This window comes from Tiliqua scincoides, chromosome 14 (assembly GCF_035046505.1).
Source record: "Tiliqua scincoides isolate rTilSci1 chromosome 14, rTilSci1.hap2, whole genome shotgun sequence".
NCBI lineage: Eukaryota > Metazoa > Chordata > Lepidosauria > Squamata > Scincidae > Tiliqua > Tiliqua scincoides.
The window spans coordinates 7048361-7071245 of NC_089834.1; the positions used below are offsets into that span (position 1 = coordinate 7048361).

Genomic DNA, 22885 nt, shown 5'->3' on the forward strand with positions numbered 1-22885 from the left:
AGGGAAGGAAGGGCACAATCCTAACCAGGTCTACTCAGAAGTAAGTCGTATTTTGTTCAATGGGGCTTACTCTCAGGAAAGTGAGGTTAGGATTGCAACCAAAGTCTCTTTTCTTGCAGAAACTTATGTGGGTGTAAAACTATGCATGCAAACTTATTGACTTTTTTTTTAATGCAGTGTAATATAGCTGTTTGTTTTTTTTTGCAGTGTGATGTGTGACTTTTGTGTGGTTTGTCTTCACAATAACTCTGGTCAACTCATACCTGATTTGTAGTCATAGCACAGGAATAGTTTGAAATTTGAAGCCATTCGTTATTTGATTTTTCTCTGTAAACCGCTTTGTGAACTTTTAGTTGAAAAGCGGTATATAAATACTGTTAATAATTAATAATTAATAATAATTTGATATATGTTTTTGCTTTCTGTAAAGTGTCTCTCTTTTCCCTAAGAACAAAAAGAGATTGGAAGGGAGTGGAGCATTCAGGAAGAATGGAGTCTTTCGAAGAGGTAGAACAGTTGAGCCACCAGCCCAATATTGCTCACCAGTCCATTTCTTTAAACCTCGCAGTTTGCTGCCCACCTGGGATATTGCAAAATGGAGGTTCCTCCAATGCTTTCTGTATCTTCAGGTGATGAGCCCATGTCTGGAGGGCCACATAGGGGCTCCTGGATGTGTCTTCCAGTTGCATCCAGAAGGTGTTTCAATGCAACCTCCCTGCTTCTCAGAAGACCTCCCAAACATGACTGGAAGACACTTCTGGTTCACGCTGGTGACCAGATGGCACTTCTGGTTATGTCCAGGTGGTCCTCTGAGGCCCTCCAGCTTCTGACTTGATACCTGCAGATGCCTAGTCTGTGGATTAAGGAGGGCCCATTGTACAAACATTGATGACACAAAAGAAAACAATAAGATGAGACCACAATTAAAACAAGATCAGCTGGAGAAACAAAAGAAGTTAAATCATCTAAATAAAAAGCCTGATGAAGAGAGAGCCAGGGTGGTGTAGTGGTTTGGGAGGTGGACTTAGACCTGGATGATCCAGGTTCAAATCCCCCCTCAGCCACAAAGCTTCCTGGGTGACCTTGGGCCAGTCACTTTCTCTCAGCCTCACCTACCTCACAGGGTTGTTGTGAGGACAAGAAAGAGGAGAGGAGCAGCTGTGTAAACTGCCCTGAGCTCTTTGGAGGAAAGGCAGTATAAAAATGTGAAAAATAAATAAATAAATAAATGAAAGAGCCAAGGCTTTGATTTGTATAAAAAGTAGGACAGCTGCTGCTTCAGTTCCCTGTTTCTGTTACTTCTGGGTATCAGGAACGATGAACTCGTATATGTACAACTATCCCACGTGATGATCTACATTTATATATCATGCTTTGTTCTACGTGAACCTGTAAAAAATATGTCACGTGACATGAAATAGCCCTCATAAGTGAGCGATCAGTATGAGAATTGCCCTGCCTGTTTCCCTCCTCGTTTAGAAATGTTGCAGAGGGTCCCAAAGTGTGCGTTGCAACGCCCTGGAGCGCCCCAGCCCACTCACAGGGGTACCGCGGGATGTCCCCAGTGGCCCCCCCTATTGGCTGTCCTGGGTACTGCCATCTTAGATTGTGCAAAATCTTGCGTGATCCAAGATGGCACCACCTAAATCTCAGGAGATTTGGGACTCTGCCAGCTTGGATCACATGAGATCTCATGCAATCCAAGGTGGTGGGGCCTGGCTGAGCTGAGAAGAAGAGGCTAGGAAGGAGGAGTGCTGGAACCCTGTTAACCACTGGGCTGTTGGGTGTCTTTGACCTCTCACCTCCTGCACTAGTAATGGCATTGTGGCTATGAGGCCACTGATTTTCTTGCAGCATGAAAGAACTAACTCTGATCGTCTACACCACATATTTAGCACTGGGACCCACCTTTTAGAATAAGAATCTGTGAGGACCCACTGGAAGTGATGTCATGATCAGAAGTGACATCATCAAGCAGGAAAATTTTTAACAATCCTAGGCTGTAATCCTACCCACACTTACCCAGGAGTAAGTCCCATTGACTATCATTGTTAAAAGCATATACATAGTAGCCTGTTCAAAGTATAGATCTGTAACATTTCCCCAATTGCAGTCACATACCATGGCAGCATCGAGTCTAATATATTAAAAATAAAATATTGAAATGAATGGGGACCCACCTGAAATTGGCTCGCGACCCACCTAGTGGGTCCCAACCCATGGTTTGAGAAACACTGGTCTACACTATTGGAAGCCATGAGAGCGAGTTTGAATAAAGTTGAAAAATAATTGATCTGCCGGGGGGAAAAAGGAAGAAAATGGGGAGCTAATACCGTCTTAAAAGTACATTATTGTTTGCATAGTGAAATTACTTTCGTGAAATGCATGAAAACCTCTTGTCAAAGTGGAAGCTTAAATAAAACTGTACCCAGTGAGTTAATTCCAACTTCTTGTTCAAGGTTGTGCATACTTTAAAAAGTGAAAAATGAAATTTGTTGTCTGGAGTTGTTCTGGAGAGCCACCAAAACGTTTTCATGTTGGCATCAAATGTTATATGTAGTGAAGTGATTAACACCAGCATTATGTTTTTTATTCCTGACCTCTGACCTCTGCCTCCTCTTCCTCCACCCTTTACCGACCCTTGTCCTTTGCTCGTATCAGTCGACAGGCAAGAGGATTTGAGCCCAGTCATGGAGGACTATGATATCAGGTCTGCTGCCAGCATTTTGGCATCTGTTAAAGAGCAAGAGGCTCGTTTCGAGCGGCTCACCCGGGCCCTGGAAGAGGAACGGCGCAATGTCTCCCTGCAGCTCGAACGCGCCAATCAGCCCTCAGATCGCGTGAGCATATGCAACATTGGTAATGGGCAGCCCCTGGCGACCGCCTGGCAGCAACTGGTTCTGCAGGTAACAGCCTGCTCCTCTTACTCTATTGCATGTCCCCCGAATGTCCATACATGGAAGCTGATCATGTGTTTATCATGTGCGCAACCCACCTTATGCTCAGGAGCTCAGGGTGGCATGCACTCTGTCCTGATGTTGTATTTTGTAACACCCTAGCACAGCGGTCCCCAAACTTGTTTGCTGCATACTGCCCTTACCGCTGCCGACGCAGTGCTCCAAACCTGGAAGTGATGTGATGATGTCATCACACGACCACCGTTGCTTCTGGGTTCAAGAGCATGGAGTGGCCTAAAAACCAGTGGTAAGCAGGTCAGGGTGGGTGGTCAAGACCCTTCAAGCACCAAAAACAGTGTGCATTGAGCACTGCCCACCGAGCTGAGCCTATTACTACCATTTTTTTTGGTCACTCTGCAGTCTTTGTGTTCCCTCTTCTGAGCAGCTCTACGGGGTGGTGAGCATCTATGACCCCCTGGGGTTTGCCACGCTCCTCCCCCCAGAGCTGCTGCACCTCACAGTTTGGGAACCACTGCCCTAGTGGATGCTGGTCATCAGTGTTCCATTATATTCAGAGTATAGGTTTACTTGCAAACAGGGTTCACGTTCTAGCGGCACACCCTCGACTGAATCTTGCATTGTGAGTTCATGTGAGTTAATGGGGATTGTAGCCTCTTGGTGTGGAGATATATTATTTGTGTTTTGTTCTGCTTCCCAGAGCAGTCCCAAAAAGAACATTGCATGTCTTTCTCCCAAGTCCTGGATTTGTCACTGGGGACACAGAGTGCTTCTTAGTGTTTCTTAGCCTCCTTATACGAGCAGGATTTATGTATCTGAATATGACAACTGAGTCTGCAGTCCTGGATACAGAATGGGGATGGCATCTTGATTTCTCATGGTTAATTTCTTTGATCCAGATTCTCTGAAATGCCTTTCATGATGGATTCACACACAGGGCTATGTATATTCAGGGTGCATATTTAAATATGTTGGTTTGAAACTGGCAGGCATCTGCAACTTGTGTTAAGTTCTTTGTATACGATCCATCCTACTGACTATGGGGAGGGGCGCTTGTTATATGAAAGGCTTTTAAATCCCACCCGAAACCACCAGAAGTCCTAGTTCACCCTTCCTAGTTTCTGAGATTTTACCAACCCACTCATTTCAAGGCAACTTTCATAGCCTTAATGGTTAGAAGCCCTCGCTCTTTCTCTCTCTCTCTCACTCACGCAAGCTGAGATTCTCAGGTTTCTGAAGTCTGTGACAAACAGTGACTTCTGTATGTGCACAGCAAAATTACAACATGGGCACAACTTCTAATGTAAGCTAATGTGGAGATTTATCAGAGACTGGTTTTAGGTGGGCTGTTGTAGTGTTATCCAAGTGAATACAGATGGACCCTCAATCCACTGGTTCAGAACACATGGATTTGACTGAACATTGCTTCTAATACTGTGCAGGAGGGCCTCACCAGACTTCCCAGATGCTACTGGAAGCAGGGCCTAGGAGAGGGGGGTAAAGGGGGTAATTTGTACCCAGGCCCAGGGTCAGAAAGGGGGCCCAGGAGCCAAAGGAGGGGGCCCAGAAATTACCTGGGATCTTACATTTTTTTCCAGTCTCAACCAGGCTCCCTGCCCATGCGGGATGCTGTATCAAGCTGCCAATACAGGGCAGGCAGGTAGATAGGGCAGGCTTTGCATAGGGAAGACTGGTAGTCCTGGGCTCCAAAGGCTTTTCTGGCTGTTGCCATTTCCCCCCTGCCTGTTTTGCTCCCATTCTACCCACCCCTATTGCTCCCAGTCTGTTTCACCCTCCCCCTCTTTGAGTAGGGGCCCAAAAGAAACTTTGTACCCCCTGATAAAATTTCTCTCAAAGGCCCTGACTGGAAGTACCTTCTGGTCATGTTCAGGAAGCTTTCTGAAGCCTGGGAAGGCCACGCACTGCCTCCCCGGGCCTCAAAAGGCCTTAAGAAGGCCTCCAGGAGGGCTTTAAAAGGCATTTCCAGTTTTCACTAAACGGAAAGTGCCTGTCAGAAGGTCCAACCACAGATTTCATTGTCTGCAGATTTTGGTATCCGTGGGGGGTCCAGGAATGGATACTCCATGGATACTGAGGACCTACTGTATCCACTCCTGGTCTCCATTGACTTATGCTTGTTGTATAACTGCCTCTTCTTGTATGTTGTATAAAGAGTGTTGTATAAAGACACTCTTCTACATGGGAGGCAAGATCTATTACCTGTTCTCAACCAAGAGAGATGAGATGGCCAGTTTGGTTGCGGGTAAATGAACGTAGGCTATGCGGAGAACCTAAGAGCCTATCCAGAAGCATCTGAGGCCCTGGTTGCAGACATGCCATCGACTAGGCGCCTTGACACAGAGGTGGGAAACTGTAACTTTTGGGTAGGTGGTCAACGGGTGGGTCTTGGAGAAGGGACAACATTTCATCCGATGAGCTGACCTAGGCAAAAATGACGATGGTAAATTTGATTAGGGTGTTGTCGTGAAATGGCTCGCGATACGCTTGTCAAACAAGAAGGGAAGGGTCCACACTGCAACCGCGGCATTTAAGATGATGCCGCGGTTGCAGCAATTGCAACAAGTTATTTTGCAATAACTTTCATGATGGTTTTTAAGCTGGGCTAATCTTATCTCTATCAGTGGAATCAAAATGCTTCTCTATCACCCGAAGTCATTGATAACCTTTGCCTGGCAGTTGATTCTATTGGTTGCCAGAATATTCAATGATCTTGGTTTGCATTTTATGATGAATTTCCTCATATTTTTATTGTGCATTCACACGATAGTGGGACTTAGTGTGATGTCTGCTTTTTGCCTAATTTGGACAGTTTTATTCCTAAATGAAAAATTTCATGTATGTAACATTGTTTTGTTAGCATGTAAAGCAATGATTTTCAACCTTTTTCATCTCGCAGCACACTGGCAAGGCACAAAAATGGTCAAGGCAGACCATCGGCTTTTTGACAATTGACAAGGCACACTGTGCGATCAGTGGGGGCTCACATCCCCCAATGGCCCTACTGATAAATGACCCTTTCTTAAATTCCCACAGCACACCTGGGGACCATTCGCAGCACACCAGTGTTGAAAATGACTGATATAAAGGATGGCACACGTATTTTTGCACTGTGCATACACTCTCAGTGTGGTGAAAGATTCTTAATGGATTCTGATTTATAAAGTGGGTAATTCTCACTGAGCAAAAAGCCCCTTGAGCATATCTGAGCTCTCCCTAACCATGTGGACTACAAGAGAATTTGAAGAGGTTAACACATGGATGTAACACCACTTGATTCTTTCCACTCTGTGACTTCCTGCTGAATACTGGAACTGCCTGCTGACAATTATTGCATTGGTGTTAATTGTGGTTCTGACTATGGTATTAGTCTGTGATGGCTTAGTTGCGCATGTAAATCATTGCTTGATGATGACCTCATCCACTCTGTGTGTGTGGGTGGGAGCTGATTTCTTGTGTTGCAGGTTGTTGGCAACCTTCAGTCTCGAAAGACTATGGTAGAAGCCTACAGCACCCGGTATTCCCAGGCGGTCTCCCATCCAAGTACTAACCAGGCCTGACCCTGCTTAGCTTCTGAGATCAGACAAGATCGGGAGATAGTGTTCAGTATAGGGAGATGGTTGGCAACCTTCAGTCTCGAAAGACTATGGTAGAAGCCCACTGTTGCTGATATCCTCTGCTAATGGTGATTGAAACCTTTGCTTTTGAAGTGTCTATGCTGGACTGATGAAAATTATCCATCAGACAACATAGTTAACATTTATTTATATTTATTTCACAGGTCTACAAAACAAACAATTTTTTTTTACTCGCCAAGGATGTTTGAACGAGTTTAGGATATTTGGGGGGTGCTGAATCCAAAAATGGAATCAGTTTTGCCTGATTGGCTCTAGTTTGGGGGGTACAGCATAGCCACCTTAGATGCTGATTCAAGCAGTTTCCTCATGAAGGTGTTGTGGCTTCCTCACGAGGAATCTGCCTGAATCGGCATATAAGGTGGATATGCCTTACCCCCCCAAAATCAGAGCCGATCACGCAAAACTTATGCCGTTTTTTGATTCAGCGCTCCAAGACAGCAAAATGTATGTAGGTTGGTGTTGTTTTGTTTTGTTTTTTCATTCTTGCTATGTACCACAGCAGATTCAGCCATATTGTGGTTTTATAGGGTGATTTTCAGGACCCACAGTATGGCACAATGAAAAAAGAAAAGAAGATGATAGGAAATCAGAAGTATATGCTAATGGTGTGAAAAAAATATTGTTAAAATTTTTTTTGAAGATGTGGGAGCTGCTCTTTTTAACAGCTGAGTCGAGTTGTGAGGTGGGGAGCCAGGCAATTTATTGTGCTTTCAGGGGAGAAAAATACACCTCCGATGCTGGCAGGAGACGGAGCTTAGATATGCTGTGTTTTTCATCTTGCATTTCTGAAGGGGGAAGAAGTGCTTTTTCTCTCCTCTTGCCATCCCTAGTGTGAAGAGAATCGGAGGCTTAAAAATCATTGCCACAGCTGAGAGGGAAAAAGCGTAGACAAAAGACAGGGGCAAGATGACAACCTCTGAAGACAATGCATGGTGTGCTAGTTTTAAATGCTCATTTATCACAAGGGCAAAGAGAGCTGGCAAACAAGCCCATTGCATTTAAAATACTCAGTCGTTCAAAACGCACTTGGCTCAAGTCACTAACTAACACTGTGCCTTTTCTTGGAAAACAACAAACACGTAACATTTCTACAGCACTTTGGGCGTGCATAGTGTTTCAGGTTATCCGTAAACAGTCCTATAAATTAAGTATCATTATTCCCATAGTGCAGATGGGAAGACAGAGGCCAAGAGGGTGTGGCTTGCCCAAGGCCACCAAAGTGAGAATTCATGACAGAAGTGATGTTTATACATGGACCTCCTGGTTTTGCAGCTAGGTTTTCTAACTGTTGTGCAGCACCATCTCTCAAAACAAGGACCCAGATGCTGTGACTCATGCCTCAGAGCTGGATTACTGCAACACACTCTACCTGTTGCTTCCTTTGGAAACAGTCTGGAAGATTGGTTGTCTTGTTCTATAGCAGGGGTGTCCAGAGTTTTTGGCAGGAGGGCCACATCATCTCTCTGACACTATGTTGGGGGCCGGGGGAAAAAGAGAATTAATTTACATTTCAAATTTGAATAAATTTGCGTAAGTTTACATAAATGAATATATTAAAGATGAACTTATATGAATGAATGAAGGTCTTGCAATAACGCAAGGCCTATAAAAGACCTTGCACAAAGCAAGGCTGGCCTTTCCTATGCTGCTGCTACTGCATCACAGATGTGAAACAACAAGCAGTGGAGGGAGCCCTCAACCCACAGCTCACGCGAGAGATCAAACAGTCGCCCTCACGCTGAGAGCAGTTGCGTCGGGCAATTGCGGGCTCCAACAAATCTCCAGAGGGCCAGAGGCTCATTGGAAACTGGGGGTTCCCTGAGGGCCGCATTGAGAGGCCTTGAGGGCCGCAAGTGGCCCCAGGGCCGGGGTTTGGGCACCCCTGTTCTATAGCTATAGTTAGTCTGGTTTGTCCAAAACACAAGAGTCCAGTAGAGATCATTTTGTGGCATATACTTTATTGACCTATTGCTTGTTTACATGCAAAGAATATATAGGCAGGCCCCTATATCTGCAGGGGATTCCACCCCTGCCCCCCTGCACACTACTGATAGACTAACAGGAACTGCCCTCTAGCATTCAGGTTTGTTGCCTTCATGTTATTCAGTTCAACAAGAATGTTTAAGCAAGAAACACCCATATTTCCAGCTCAGATATACAAAAAATAAGGTACTGTAATGGGCACACGGGGGGCAAGCATGCCCCCCTAAATCTGCGGATAACTGAATCAGTGGATACTGGTTCTAAGGATTAAGGGTCCTCCCTGTATAATCAATTATGGGCACAATCCTATGCATGTCTACTCAGAAGTAACTCTTATTGTGTTCAATGGGACTTACTCACAGGAAAGCGTGGATAGGATTGCAGCCTGTGTGTCCTGTCCTATCCATCCTTACCCATCCTTCTCTCTCTCTCTCTCTCTCTCTCTCTCTCTCTCTCTCTCTCTCTCTCTCTGGATTTAAAAGCATCAGGTGATTTCCATAGAATAAGTTTGATGTTTAAGCTTAGATTTAGAGGGGAGGATATATTTTTGTTTACAATATTTGTGGGTTTTCCAATAGTTAGACTGCAAAGTCCAAAAGATCCAGATGCATCCCTTGTAGAGTTTTGAAGAAAAGCAAGAAGTCAAGACTGATGGTCTTGAAAAGCTCCTTCCTCCCACAATGACGCATATCATTTGATTGATGCAATTAGCACATGAGAGCCCCAAACAGTGGAAGCATTTTGAAGATAAGGATGAAAAAAGTGAGCCTGCAGTGTAATGCCTTTTCTAAAAATAAACTGCCATCTATGTGACCTGACTTCTGGATTCAGCATTTGTGTCACTGGCTCTGGGCTGCATATCCTTCTCCCTTTTGGCAAGCAATGTTTAGGGTTCCCCTTTGTAGTCTCGGCCAGTCTCTTATTACTGGCTGATGCAGGTGCCTGATCTTGTCTGATCTTGGAAGCTAAGCAGGGTCAGGCCTGGTTAGTACTTGGATGGGAGACCGCCTGGGAATACCGGGTGCTGTAGGCTTCTACCATAGTCTTTCAAGACTGAAGGTTGCCAACCATCTCCCTCTACTGAACACTATCTCCCAATCTTGTCTGATCTCGGAAGCTAAGCAGGGTCAGGCCTGGTTAGTACTTGGATGGGAGACCGCCTGGGAATACCGAGTGCTGTAAGCTTCTACCGTAGTCTTTCGAGACTGAAGGTGGCCAACCAATCATCGATTTGATCAGTCATATTTGCATCCTGTCCTTCCTCCAAGGAGCTTAGGGAGGTCATCCCTCTTCATCATCACAACAACCCTCTGATGTAGTTTAGGAAGAGCAACCCATTCATAGGTAGGGTGCAAGGTCAGTTCCTGTGTCCAGCAGTATGTGCACACATACTGCTCCCCCAGCTGGCTTGTCCCTTTCTTCCCCTGGGCATTCACTTTAGGAAAGATGGAGTCAAACTGGAGTGGCTTCAGAAAAGGGTGACAAGGATGACCAGAGGGCTGAAGGACAAGCCCTGTAATGAAAGGTGGGGGGGGGGGAATTGGGTATTTTTAACCTAGAGAAGAGAAGGCTGAGAGGGGATATGATGGCGCTCTTCAAAGACCTGAAGGGCTGTCATGTGGAAGAAGGCTCAGGTTTGTTCTCAATTACCTTTGAGAGCAGAATCAGTTCCAGTGCGTACAAACTGCAAGAGAAGAGTTTCTGACAGGACACCAGGAAGAAATTCTTGGCAGTCAGGGTGGTTTGGCAGTGGAACGGATTGCCGAGGGAGGTGGATTCTCCCTCCCTGGAGATCCTCAAGCAGAAGCTTGACAAGCACCTTGGAGATGCTCTAGGAGAATTTCATGCTGCAGGCAGGGGCTTGGACTAGATGACCTGGTGGGTGCCCTTCCAACTTGATGATTCTATGATGGTGGCTGCCAGGTGGGCATTTTCCATTTCCCTTTCACTCTGTAATGCTCCATGCATTGGTGGAGTTAAGAAAATATAGGGTCACTCTCAGTTCTGAGTTTTCCTAAGTGAATTTTGCAGCTGCCTTGACGACGATACAGCCGTTGAGGGAGTGGGGCCATATAGGAGTTTGGTCCCTTCAGCAGGAGCTTTGTGGTTGTACCCTCTGGAGTTTGCCCTGGTGGTCTTGGTGGCTGCCAGAGACAGGGACTTTTTGGTAGTAGTGCCTTGAGTGTACAGTCACCTTCCCTTTTGGTCTGTCTTAACTTTGTAGCAGCCAATGAAAACTTTTATTTCTCATATGCATTAAATGGTTCTTGAGATTTTTGTGCTCTTCTTTACGTATGATATTGCGTACCCCTAGGCATGGTACTTTAGAAAATGAGAAGACAAATCTCTGCCCCAAGAGGCAGTCAGTCTCAAAACTATCCACAGGGAAGACCACAGAGAAAGGGAAGGAAAGTGGAAACAGGGATAAACTGAGGCAGACTCTAGGATGATTTCTGGTGCACATATATAGGCTTAGAATAGTGCAGGGAACTTTTTTATTTTTCACATGTTTATATCGCCCTTCCTCCAAGGAGCTTAGGGAGGTGTACATGACTCCTTCCCTCCTTGTGTTCTCGCAACCACCCTGCGAGGTGGGTGAGGCTGAGAGGTGGTGACTGAACCAAGGTCACTCAGGAAGCTTCATGGCTGAATGGGGATGTGAACCTGAGTCTTCCAGGTCTAAATCCAACTCCCAAACCACTACACCATCCTGGCTTTCAATTTTTGGGTTGGGCAGCTAAAGGCTTTGTGGACACGGATCTGGTTTCTACTTGCAGTGTTGTGCTTTTTGATGATGGCTCAGAACCTGAACACTCAAAGGACCTTTTTTGCCTCCGTGTATCTGCTTGCGTGCTTTGCTCTTCCTCTGGGGCTTTGCTTCGGTCCAGACTTTTGATGGCATGTGATTGATGGGAACGACGGGCCAGACCTTTACAGTAGTGGCACCCAAGCTGTTGAACTCAGTCCCTCAGGAACCCCAAGTTGCTACTCATTGGATGCTTTTAAAGATTTGGCAAAGACTCATTTATTTTGGTCTGGCCTCCATTTTATAAATGCCCATCTGTAATGTATTTGTAGTTTTTTAAAAAATCTTTTGTTGTTTTTGTATTTTTGATGATGATGATGATGATGATGATGCAGGTATTTCTATACCGCCTTTCTTGGTCCTCAGATTTCTCCTCAGACTTTATTCAAGGCGGTTTACATAGGCAGGCAATTTTTAAATCCCCGTAGGGATTTTTTACAATTTGAAAGGTACTATCTTTCAAGAAACCACAACATTCAGGTGTTTCTTTCTTGATCTGGCCGCACATTCTGGCCTCCATCCTCCCACACTTAGAGCAGATGGAATAGCTCGGCTTAGCTTGTCAGCTGCTTCAAGGTCGCAGGGTACCAGTGGCCTCGAACCGGCGACCTTCGGATGTTATCTTCAGGCAAATGGAGGCTCAACCTCCAGACTTCCTATTTTTGATGTTTTTAGCTGTAGTTATGTATCTGATCTATTGTTTTATAAATTGATTAGGCAGGGGAAGAGCAGGGCAGGATAGGGTATAAATCTCATATAAATTGCTGCTTTAAAAAAATGTATGTTGACAACTTCCTTGGACAGTTTGCTTTATTTGAAAAGTGGTATAGAAATATTCTATACCATATTCTAGAATGTTCTGGAGATAGAATATTCTATATTCTAAAAATTATTTCTCTATTCACTCAATAGATCAGCAGTTCTCAAGCTCTCTGGGAGTCTTACTCTCCGGGAGTCAAACTCTCCCTGTAAGTCTTGGTTGGGGTAGAGACTGGGGCTTGGTGTGTGTATCCTGATAGTGCTGTAGCGATTGCGGTGCCTTGGGGGGTTGCGCTGGCCTCAGGTAGTGTCATGGAGGCCCGCAGTCCTCTCTGCAGGCATCCCTAATGCTTGAAATCACTTTGATTAATTTTTGATTGAAAACTAGAAGTACACTCCAATCCCTGATTGGAGCGATTTCAAGCATTAGAAAGGCCCACAGAGGGGGCTGCGGGCCTCCTGGACCCTCCCTCAGACTAGCACAATCTCTCAAGTAGGGGTATAAGGCCCTGAATCCCAATTGCGCCACTGTCACTGTGTCCCCATCGGGGCACCCATTTCTTGGCCACTCCCCTTAAGAGTGAACGGCCCTCTTCCATTCTCATGGTGGGTCATGACCCACCACTTTGAGAACGGCTGCAATAGATGAATAAGCCCCATTCTGAGCTCTCCCCCTCCATGAGACAGAGAAAAACGTACCCCATGCCCTGACATTGTCATTTTGCCCATTTCCCTGCAGTGAAATTCAGTGGCTGAGTGCCCAATCCTATGCATGTCTACTCAGAAGTCGACCCATTGAGTTCAACGGGGCTCACTCCCAGGAAAGTGTGTGTAGAATTGCAGCCTGAGTCACCTTGGAGTTTCCCCTCCCCTCCAGATCCCAAAATCCAAAAGCATCCATAATGAATGGGTGCCCTGGGAAACAAACACAACTGAATTAGGAGTATAAAGATTACTTTTTCTTCTTTCAAATGAAATTGAATGAGGAGAATTTGCTGGAGGCTTTCATTTTCCCCAGAAATGGGGGGGGCACCCACCCTCTGTATCTGGAGGTCCTTACCATATAATACTTTCTCTATATGACTACTGTTTCCATGTTGAAAAAGGTGCATGTGCTGAATTCACACCACGGCATGACAAATCTGTGTGTGCATTGAGTTCTCCGCATGTGCGAGCCACTCAACAGTGGTGTGTGTGTGATTTCCCTGTGTGTACAAGCCAAAAAACAGCCATGTGTTGACAAAACCATGTATGTTGATTTCCCTGTATGTGCAAGGCACTAAACAGCTGTGGGTTGACAAAAACATGTGTGTTGATTTTTCTGTGTGTGCAAGCCACTGAACAGCAGCGTGTGTGACAAAACCATGTGTGTTGATTTCCCTGTGTGTGCAAGCCACTGAACAGCAGCGTGTGACAAAACCATGTGTGTTGATTTCCCTGTGTGTGCAAGCCACTAAACAGCAGCGTGTGTGACAAAATCATGTATTGATTTTCCTGTGTGTGCAAGCCCTAAACAGCAGTGTGTGTGACAAAACCATGTGTGTTGATTTCCCTGGGTGTGCAAGCCCTAAACAGCAGTGTGTGTGACAAAACCATGTGTGTTGATTTCCCTGTGTGTGCAAGGCACTAAACAGCCATGTGTGTGACAAACTGGTTTGTCTTGATTTCCCTGCATGTGCGAGCCACAAAACTGCTGTGTTGACAAAACCGTGTGTGTTGATTTCCCTGTGTGTGCAAGCCACTGAACAGCAGCGTGTATGACAAAATCATGTGTGTTGATTTCCCCGTGTGTGCAAGCCACTAACAGCTGTGTGTTGACAGAAACATATGTGTTGATTTTCCTGTGTGTGCAAGCCACAAAACAGCCGTGATCACAAGTGTGGTGAACATGGAGTTCCCTCCCTGGAAGAGGAAGCTTCCTGTAGGAAATCTGAACTGTGCTGGGGCAGCTTGTGGAGTTGTTCTGACAACTGAGTGGCAGAGGGGCTTCCTGTGCATTCCAGCTGCCGTTCCCTCCCCCTGGCTCCTGTCAGACGCACACACGCACCACATCGCCTCCCTGGCTCGCGTCGTGGCTGTCTGTGGGGTCCGTTTGGAGTGAGCCAAACCTGCCTTCCTGGAGCTCTGGCTGGCTGGCTGGCTGGCTGGCTGGCTGGGTGTGGCCAGAGGCTGCTGCACGGCGCCTCCAGTTGTGACTGTCAGTTTCCACCCCCAAAGCGAGTGGGAAGAGTTTGCACAAGCTGGACAGAGCAGTCGGACGCAGAAGCCACCCAGGGAGGATCAGCTGGGGCTTTTCCCCCCCTGTGCCAGGGATGAAGGAAGCGGGGAGTGGAATAGAAAGCAGGTGAAGACCCCCCCTCCAGCCCCCCTTTTCCTTCTTTCTCTGGAAGCAGCTTTGCTTGGCTTCCCTTTGCGTTTTCCTCCATTCCCAGTTTGGCTGTGCCTCTTCCTGAATCAATCCAAGGGACTCTCCACACACAGCCGGGGAAGGAAAGCGAAAGGCACCCCAGGCTGTCAAAGCAGAGAGAGAGGCAGCGCCTGCTTCTTCCAGCACCCTGCCTGGAACCAGTGGATTGCCTGAGGCTTGGTTTAAAATATTTTGGGGGCTTGTTTTGGACAGCAGAAACAGCAGCGCGGACACCTTTGCACCCATGCCTGCCGAACTCAGACAGGTTAGTGGCTGAACTAACTTGGTATCTGCCTGGCCTCTTTTCCCAGTTTGGGGACTGGACTGGGAGGGTGGCAGCTTTGATTGTGCTTCCTTGGGGTGTTGTTGGTGAGGTTTCTGCGTGGGTTGAAGGCAAGGGAGAGCTGCTTTTATTTTTGTCCCTGGGAAAACAAGGAAAGGGGCTCTTTGTGGAGGGAGTGAGAAAAATTTGCTTTTTTAAAATGCTGTGTTCAGTGAAAACTGTGAGAGAAGCCGGCTATTGTTTCCTTTGACCTTCCAGTGCTGCTCGATAAATCCAGTGAATTCTTTTTCGACTGTGAATAGCTTGGAAGGGGAATCTTCCCTCGGAGAGGGAAATCTGGAGAGGTTTCAGAGCAGAGGCTGCCTTGACTATGCAGGGTTTTTGCTGGTATATCTCAAAACAGGAACATGTTGGTGAGAAGCTTAAAAAGTTGCTTCCAGGCAAGACAGCGGCCCGTTTTGGGGCGACAGCTTTATTCGATGGTGTTGCACGAGGATTGTGGACTTGCTCCTTTCTCCTGCATCTTGCAGAGCAGGTTGAAAATAAATAAAATCCTTTGGGAAAATTAGATGCTTGGAGGAGAGTTTTCTGTGCAGATAGCATCTTAGGAAGAAACTCTGAAGGAGGAAAAAAAAAATACAGCAGGTTGCCAAATAGGAAACATTTCTGATTTGGTTTTTTTTGGTGCGGTTTTGCTTTCAATCTGAATTCAGTCTGAAAATAGTAAATTCCAGTGGGCAGGGAAATAAAAGTTAGTTGTTGAAGAATAGTCTCTCTCTCTCTCTCTCTCTCTCTCTCTCTCTCTCTCTCTCTCTCTCTCTCATGTCTATGGGAAAAGAGACTGCATGTCCTGCTGTGATCTTTGGTGCTTGGTGTATAATTGACTGCAAAAGGTCGAATGAGGTTTGAAATCAGAGGTATCAATGCTGTTTATTAAAGGCACCTTTTAATGCATTTGCTGTTTCTTGAATTTGGGGCTCCTGGTATAAACTGGGTCATAGATGGGCCAGTATGCTAGGCGCACCTTATGTATGGACATCCTATCTCCAGGTTCTGGGGGGGAGGGGTGGTTGGAGAAGGGTGACCTTCGATTTTGTTGCATCTATTAGAACTGTATCTCCGCCTCTCATATTTTTGGACTTCTGTAGTAATAATGTGTGCAGCCTACCCTGGTGGACAAGAAGGCAGCTTAAGAGCATATCTGTATCAGTTGTTTATATCCATTCCTGTCCCATTTTGAGTGCTTTGTGTTCCTGGTAGCGCATACCACCTGTGGACCTTGCAAGAAGTGAAAGAATCTCTCCTTGCCTCCAGTCCTGAAACCCTTGCAGCTGTCTTTCTGCATGCAGTCAGCTGTTGATGTGTACAAAGTTAGCAACAGAAAACTGTCTCTTTGAATATTTTTTTTCTGCAGGGAATGGGGAGAAGCGGACGGGGGATGAGGAGCACCTACAAGTAAGGAGCAGAATGTTAACTAGAAGAGCTAAGACTAATGTGGCATCCTTATATATTTGGGGGAAGGGGATAGATGACAAGGAAATGCAGACACTGTAGAGCAATTATTGTCTTAGCTGTGTGGGATGTAAATGTTCCCATGCCATTCTTATTTTTCAGGGTCAGACGAAGCCGGATCAGTGTGATGGAGGGTTGTGGCTCCAGTTTTAAAGGGACTGTCAGGCATTTAGGAGAAGACAGATGTCTGTTTTGCTTCCTGTGCTCATTTCGGATGGCACACGAGACTAGATTAATTGAGGCAATTTTGTGAGTCTGAATTCCTCGCGTGTTTGGAGCTGCAGAAGAGTGTAAGAGGGGCTTTCCCTATAAGGTCATTGGTGGCTCCCAAACGCCTGTGATGTCAGGGAAATTTATGGTGCAGACAGCAGGGGTTTGAGAGGGGAAGAATTATTATAAATCCCCCTCCTCCAATTGTATACAGTGGTTGATAGCTTCAGAGTTCCAGTCCAGGGCAGAGAATCAGTAAATAAGCACCTCTTTTAAACATAGGTTCAGGTGTACAGTGGACCCTTGTTATAACTGGGCTCACTCACTCATTTCAGAGGACCTCACAAACATGACCAGAAGTGCCTTCCTGTCACAAGTGGGAGGTGTTCTGAGGTGCAGAAGTTGACGGTTCAAACTGGCAGTGCCTTCTGGTAGCATTTGGGAGGCCTTCTGAGGAGGTCACACGTGACCTCCGGGGGCCGATGTGCCCCCCAGGTCTTTGGTGCTATGAACCTAGTCCCCATTGATTCAATTATGCACAGAATTTGGTATCCATGGGGGAGGGGTCCTGGAATGGATCCCCCATAGATACTGTACTATGGGCCCCCTATACACCTATAAATGCAAAGCCTGGGGGCCGAACACAACCAGCCCATCCAAGAATCCTCAGTCAGACAGTAGGACAGTCCCCCTCGCCTCCTGGCTCCTGCATTCACTCCCTGGATTGGAAAAGCAAGAGGGAGACGGAGCAGAAGAGGTGGTGGAGAAGAGAAGAGGGTGGTGGGCTAGAGCAGGGGTACCCAAACCCCGGCCCGGGGGCCACTTGCGGCCCTTGAGGCCTCTCAATGCGGCCCTCAGGGAGTCCCCAGTCTCCAATGAGCCTCTGGCCCTCTGGAGATTTGTTGAAGCCCACACTGGCCCAACGCAACTTCTCTCAGCATGAGGGCGACTGTTTGACCTCTTGTGTGAGCTGTGGGATGAGAGCTCCCTCCACTGCTTGCTCTTTCACATCTGTGATGCAGTAGCAGCAGCAAAGGAAAGGCCAGCCTTGCTTTGTGCAAGGCCTTTTATAGGCCTTGAGCTATTGCAAGACCTTCATTCATTCATATAAGTTCATCTTTAATATATTCATTTATGTAAACTTATGTAAATTTATTCAAATTTGAAATGTAAATTAATTCTTTTCCCCCCCCCCCGGCCCCCAACACAGTGTCAGAGAGGTGATGTGGCCCTCCTGCCAAAAACTTTGGACACTCCTGGGCTAGAGCATCAATAACTTTAGGCCATCCTCCTTCTCTTCTCCCACTTCCTCTTTAGCTCTGTCTCCCTCTTTCTTTTCCAATCCAGAGTGTGAGGAGAAGCATCACCAGGTAAGAGAATTTGGTATTCCATCTCAGGCACTTAGGAGGTTTTGGGCTGGCCTTGGGGCCAAAACGAACACCAGGAATCTGGGGTTGGAGCTCTCCACTTAAAAGTAGTTATGGGAGACTCTGATTTTGTTTGGAACAGTGCTGTGGTAGTGGTGGGGATTAACCCTTCCTCTTCCTCCCTTGCACCATTTTCCTGATTGAAATCACACAACCCTTGAAACTGCTCCTAGGCAAAAAGAGCGGTGTAGTACAGGTTAATAGCACCTGTCCTTTTCCCCTCTGCAGGGCTAAGAGTAACACCTTTGGTGTGTGTGTCTACGTAGTTTTGATTGGAAAGCAGCATAGGGGTGAATACCCCCTTACCCCAGCAGTACTACTCTGATCAAATTAGGACATCACTGCATGTACTTTTGGTTTTTCTTTTTTTTTAATGGGGCAGTCCAATTTTTGGATACATAGGAGGCTGGCTGCTCCTGGGTTACTCCATCCGATTTCTCCACCTGACTCTGTATCATCTCCATTGACTGCCTGTGGCTCTCCGAGGTCTCGGATTCAATCCCAAATAAATACAAAAAGTATGCTAGAGCTCTAGCCTAAGAATATTTACTCAGAAGTAGGTCCCACTGTGTTTAGTTGGATTTAGTTCCAGGTAAATCTGCATAGGAATGTAGCCTTAATGTAACAGGTGTCACTTGAGAAAAACAACGGCCTAGACCAGTGCTACTCAAAGTGATGTTCTGCGGATTGGTGCCAGTCCATGAGCAGTCGGCTGCCACTCTAGGGCAAATTTCCAGGAAATAAACAATAGTATGGCACAGATATGGCATAGTACTGGCACATGCCGGGGGGGGGGGGGGATTGCCGGTTCCCCACATCAGATAGTTTGGAAAACACTGGCCTAGACAGTAGCATATGCCCCTAGGCAAATTTCTCAGTTTGCCTTCTGCTGCTCCTGCTGCTTCTGGTTTACTTACTCTGGAACTGGAGTAGTACTGTCCAGCAGGACACAGAATGTGAGTTCCTTTCAGGTCCAAATTCATGTGAAAGGACACTCCTCAGGGAGTTACAACAGGAGGAGAAAAAGTGGGTAAAGATTTTGCTTTTGTGTTTATCATTAATCCATCTGTGCTGGAGAATGGAGGGGACACACACACTCCTTCTTGTGTAATGCTTCTCTCACTATATTATGTCCAGCTTGTATTGCTGAAGTTCTGGTTCCCAAAGAATAAAGGCAGCTCAAAAGAGTTAGCATGGAACTGGAGTTGTTTTGCTCAAAGGGGATGAGGAAGGGGCACGCACCTGGCTAAGCCGTTTGCATGCAAGCACCTGGATGAAAGGGAAGGTTTGTTTGTTTCCGTGCCCGTTTGTGTAAATCGATCTGTACAGTAGGCAATGTAACTCAGTATGCTGGGAAGTACAGATTGTGGTTTGATATCTGCTTGTTGATCACAGCTCAGTATACGGCTCCTTCAAAACACAGCATGTAAAACCGGCACCCTTTATTCAGATTCTTAGTTGCATAATTCTATATTATGTAGTTTTGTGAAATGAACAGTCCATTAACACAGCCTGGTTCTCACCAGTTTGCATTAGGGAAGTGGTTCTCAGATCTTTTAGCACTGGGACCCACTTTTTAGGATGACAAATCTGTCGATACCCACTGAAAGTGATGTCATTAACCTGGAAGTGATGTCATAGCTGGAAGTGACATCATCAAGCAAATTTTTGATACCGTCATACAACAAAATCAAATCTAATTAATTAAGAGCACAATTCTATGCATGCCTACTCAAAAGTAAGTTCCATTGTCTCCAGTGAGGCTCGCTCCCAGGAAATTGTGGATAGGATTGCAGCCTAAGTAAATTGAAATTTTACAGTAAGTAGGTTTTAAAAAATTATTTAAAATAGAGAAGAACCCTCCTAACCCTCCCAAGAAGTTGCTGATCTGTTAAAAAAAATTCCTGAAACATCTGAAAGGCTGCAATCCTGCCCACTCTTACCTGGGAGGAAACCCCATTGACTATCATTGTTAAAAGCATATACGTAGTAGCCTGTTAAAAGTGCAGGTCTGTAACATTTCCCCAACTGCAGTCACATACCATGGTGTGATTAAGTCTAATATATTAAAAATAAATACACATTGAAATGAATGGAGACCCACCTGGAATTGGCTTGTGACCCACCTCGTGGGTCCTGACTCACAGTTTGAGACACGCTGCATTAACAGAACTGTAGCTTCCAAGACATGAGAAATTGCGGTTCTGCTTTACTCCGCATTGGTCAGGCCTCACCTGGAGTACTGTGTCCAATTCTGGGCACCTCTCTTTAGGAAAGATGCAGCCAAACTGAAGTGGCTTCAGGGAAGAGGGACGAGGATGATTAGAGGGGTGGGGAATAAGCCCAATGGAGAAGGGTTTGAAGGAACTTTGTGTGTTTAACCTGGCGAAGAGAAGACTGAGAGTGGAAATTATGGTGCTGTTCAAAGACCTGAAAGGCTGTCCTGTGGAAGAAGGGTCAAATTTGTTCTCAGCTGCCTCTGAGAGCAGAACTAACTCCAATGCAAGAGAGGAGATTCTGCCCAGACATCAGGAAGAAATTCTTGAAGGTGGGGGTGGTTTGACAGTGGAACAGATGGCCGAGGGAGCTTTGGTTTCAGCTCGTTTAGGGAAATGTTGGCTATTCCTCACAACCTCAGTGGCAATCCCACTGCAAGCCAAACATTTTCACCTCCGCATTTATGTCTCCCTGCATCCTTCCCCAGCCTGATCGCTACCTCTTCCTCTCCGAGGCTCTTCCCAATAAGCTTGTTTTGAAGGCAGTGTGCTGGGAAGAGGGCAAGGTTGGTGCCCACTGTATGGAACCTGCTCTTGTTTGCCCTCCGGAAAGACAGATCAGAAAGCCAGATCAGAGTGGTTTCCTCCTTCCTTATTGAGCTACACCATCGCAGTTTTATCTTTGCTGCTATGTACAGTGGTTGGCAGTGATGGTGATGGAGGACACCAGATATGACAATGCCATTCTCTTCTCACTTGCTGTCTTTTCCTGGTGGGAACATAAGAATAGGAGAAGAGCCCTCCTGGGTCAAGCCAAAGGTGCATCCAGTCCATCTTCCTGTATCTCACAGTGGCTCACAAGATGCATCAGGAAGCCACACAACAAAATTTCTGCATCCTGTTTCCCCTCCCTTGCATCTGTCATGTCAGAGGCAGCCTACTTCTAACACCAGGAGGTTGCATATACCCATCAGGGCTTGTAACCTATGATGGACTTTTCTTCTAGAAATCTGTCCACTCTCCTTTGCAAGGCATCTAGGCCAGGCACCAGCACCGCATCCTATGGCAAGGAGTTCCACAGATTAATGACACGCTGGGTGAAGAAACAGCCCAGAACAAACAGGAAGATCAGGGTGATGGCAGGGTGAAATAACTGGGCAGGCAGTTGATTGGTAGAGGCAGTGGGGTGCAGGGGCATCCCTTCCCATCGGTTTGTCACCTCCCCTGATCAACCCCGAAAGTTCCTGTTGGTTTCACCTGGACTCATGCATGAATTGACACTGCTATGTGGTTTTTCAGTCCAGCAGTGTATTTTGTGTGTGTGTGTGTGTGTGTGTGTGTGTGTGTGTGAACACTTAGATCTTGCTAAGTTAAAACATTCCACCCTGTTCTCTCAACGTTCTGTCAAGTGTTAATATGATTAAGTAACAGAATCCAGATGACAGGAATGTCTACTTGGATTGAATCATTGGCCAGGGTGGTTAGAATGGGGACCCCTTCCTGATGATATAGAAGTAACCCAACAATGTTGTTTCAATTAACTTTGTGTGGCCTCAGCCCTGAATAACTCTGAGTCGGCCTCTCCCCACATGAGCCCTCTTATGCGCAGAACACCTTTTAAGCTGTTTTAAGCGTAGAACCCCTTTCGTGGGTGTGTGTGTGTTAAAAATTCAGGACAGCTGTGGGGAAGAGACAGCATCTTTTGGATTGACTGAACAAACTACTGGAAAAAGATAAGCTATTGCACCCTCTTCCTAACGCCCCCCCCCATGATTTATTGTAATTTTAGCAAGCAAATTTTTAAAAAATGAACAGCGTAACACAACAGATCAATACAAAATATAAGATAGCAGGCTGTCCAACACAATTGCTCAGAAAAGAAGAGAAAATAACAATTAACTTTTGCATTATTCCCCAGCAGATAAGATCCAATAACAGTCGTAAATGCGCCTGTATTGAGGTAAAGGGAAAGAGGTGTTATTAGCCTAATAACAACAGGGTTATTTTAGAACGATCAGTGATCAATAAATGCCAATTGTTCACTATTAGGGAAAAATGACAGGCTCACCCTCTGCAAATTAGCCATGGTGTTTTCTGCTCACATTCCTGGGAACTTATTGATGCTTTTCGCATTTGGGTGTGTGTGTATGAATTTTTTTTTACTGTGTTATATCAGGATTATTTTTCTGTAAGTTGCTTCAGATCCTGGAGAGGTGGGCATGCACATATTCAAATAGAATTTTCTTTGGTTGGCAACCTTCAGTCTCGAAAGTCTATGGTATAAGCCTACAGCACCTGGTATTCCCAGGCGGTCTCCCATTCAAGTACTAACCAGGCCTGACCCTGCTTAGCTTCCGAGATCAGACAAGATCAAGAAATAGTGTTCAGTATAGGGAGATGGTTGGCAACCTTCAGTCTCAAAAGACTATGGTGTAAGCCTACAGCACCCGGTATTCCCAGGTGGTCTCCCATCCAAGTACTAACCATGCCTGACCCTGCTTAGCTTCCAAGATCAGACGAGAATAGAATAATTGCATCTTTTATTCTGATGCCACTTGTAGCAGCAATACTCCAGTACCTGTTGGTTGAACTTGGTTGCTTTGGACCTCTTTTTCAAAACTTTTTTTAAAGGGCTGGAAACGTTGGGGGGGGGTGTAGTGTGAAAACTTTTGGGTTCTAACAAGGACCATGTATACTTTTTGTCTTCCAAG

At 45.9% G+C, this 22885-nt stretch overlaps 1 protein-coding gene across 5 annotated transcripts in view; it reads left to right on the top strand.

Moving 5' to 3' along the window:
• The window catches only part of ARVCF (ARVCF delta catenin family member), a 752684-nt gene that overhangs the window by 431643 nt on the left and 298156 nt on the right, over positions 1–22885 (top strand). For 2 of the 5 annotated variants that reach the window (XM_066609733.1, XM_066609734.1), the window contains exon 2: positions 2662–2906. The exons of 1 other annotated variant lie outside the window; for it this stretch is intronic. In XM_066609733.1, coding sequence (XP_066465830.1) covers positions 2691–2906 — 216 coding nt within the window. In that variant the 5' untranslated portion in view covers positions 2662–2690. Of the gene's footprint in view, positions 1–2661; positions 2907–14235; positions 14792–22885 lie in introns of those variants that run through there. 2 more of the 5 variants (XM_066609735.1, XM_066609737.1) reach the window with 2 other exon arrangements.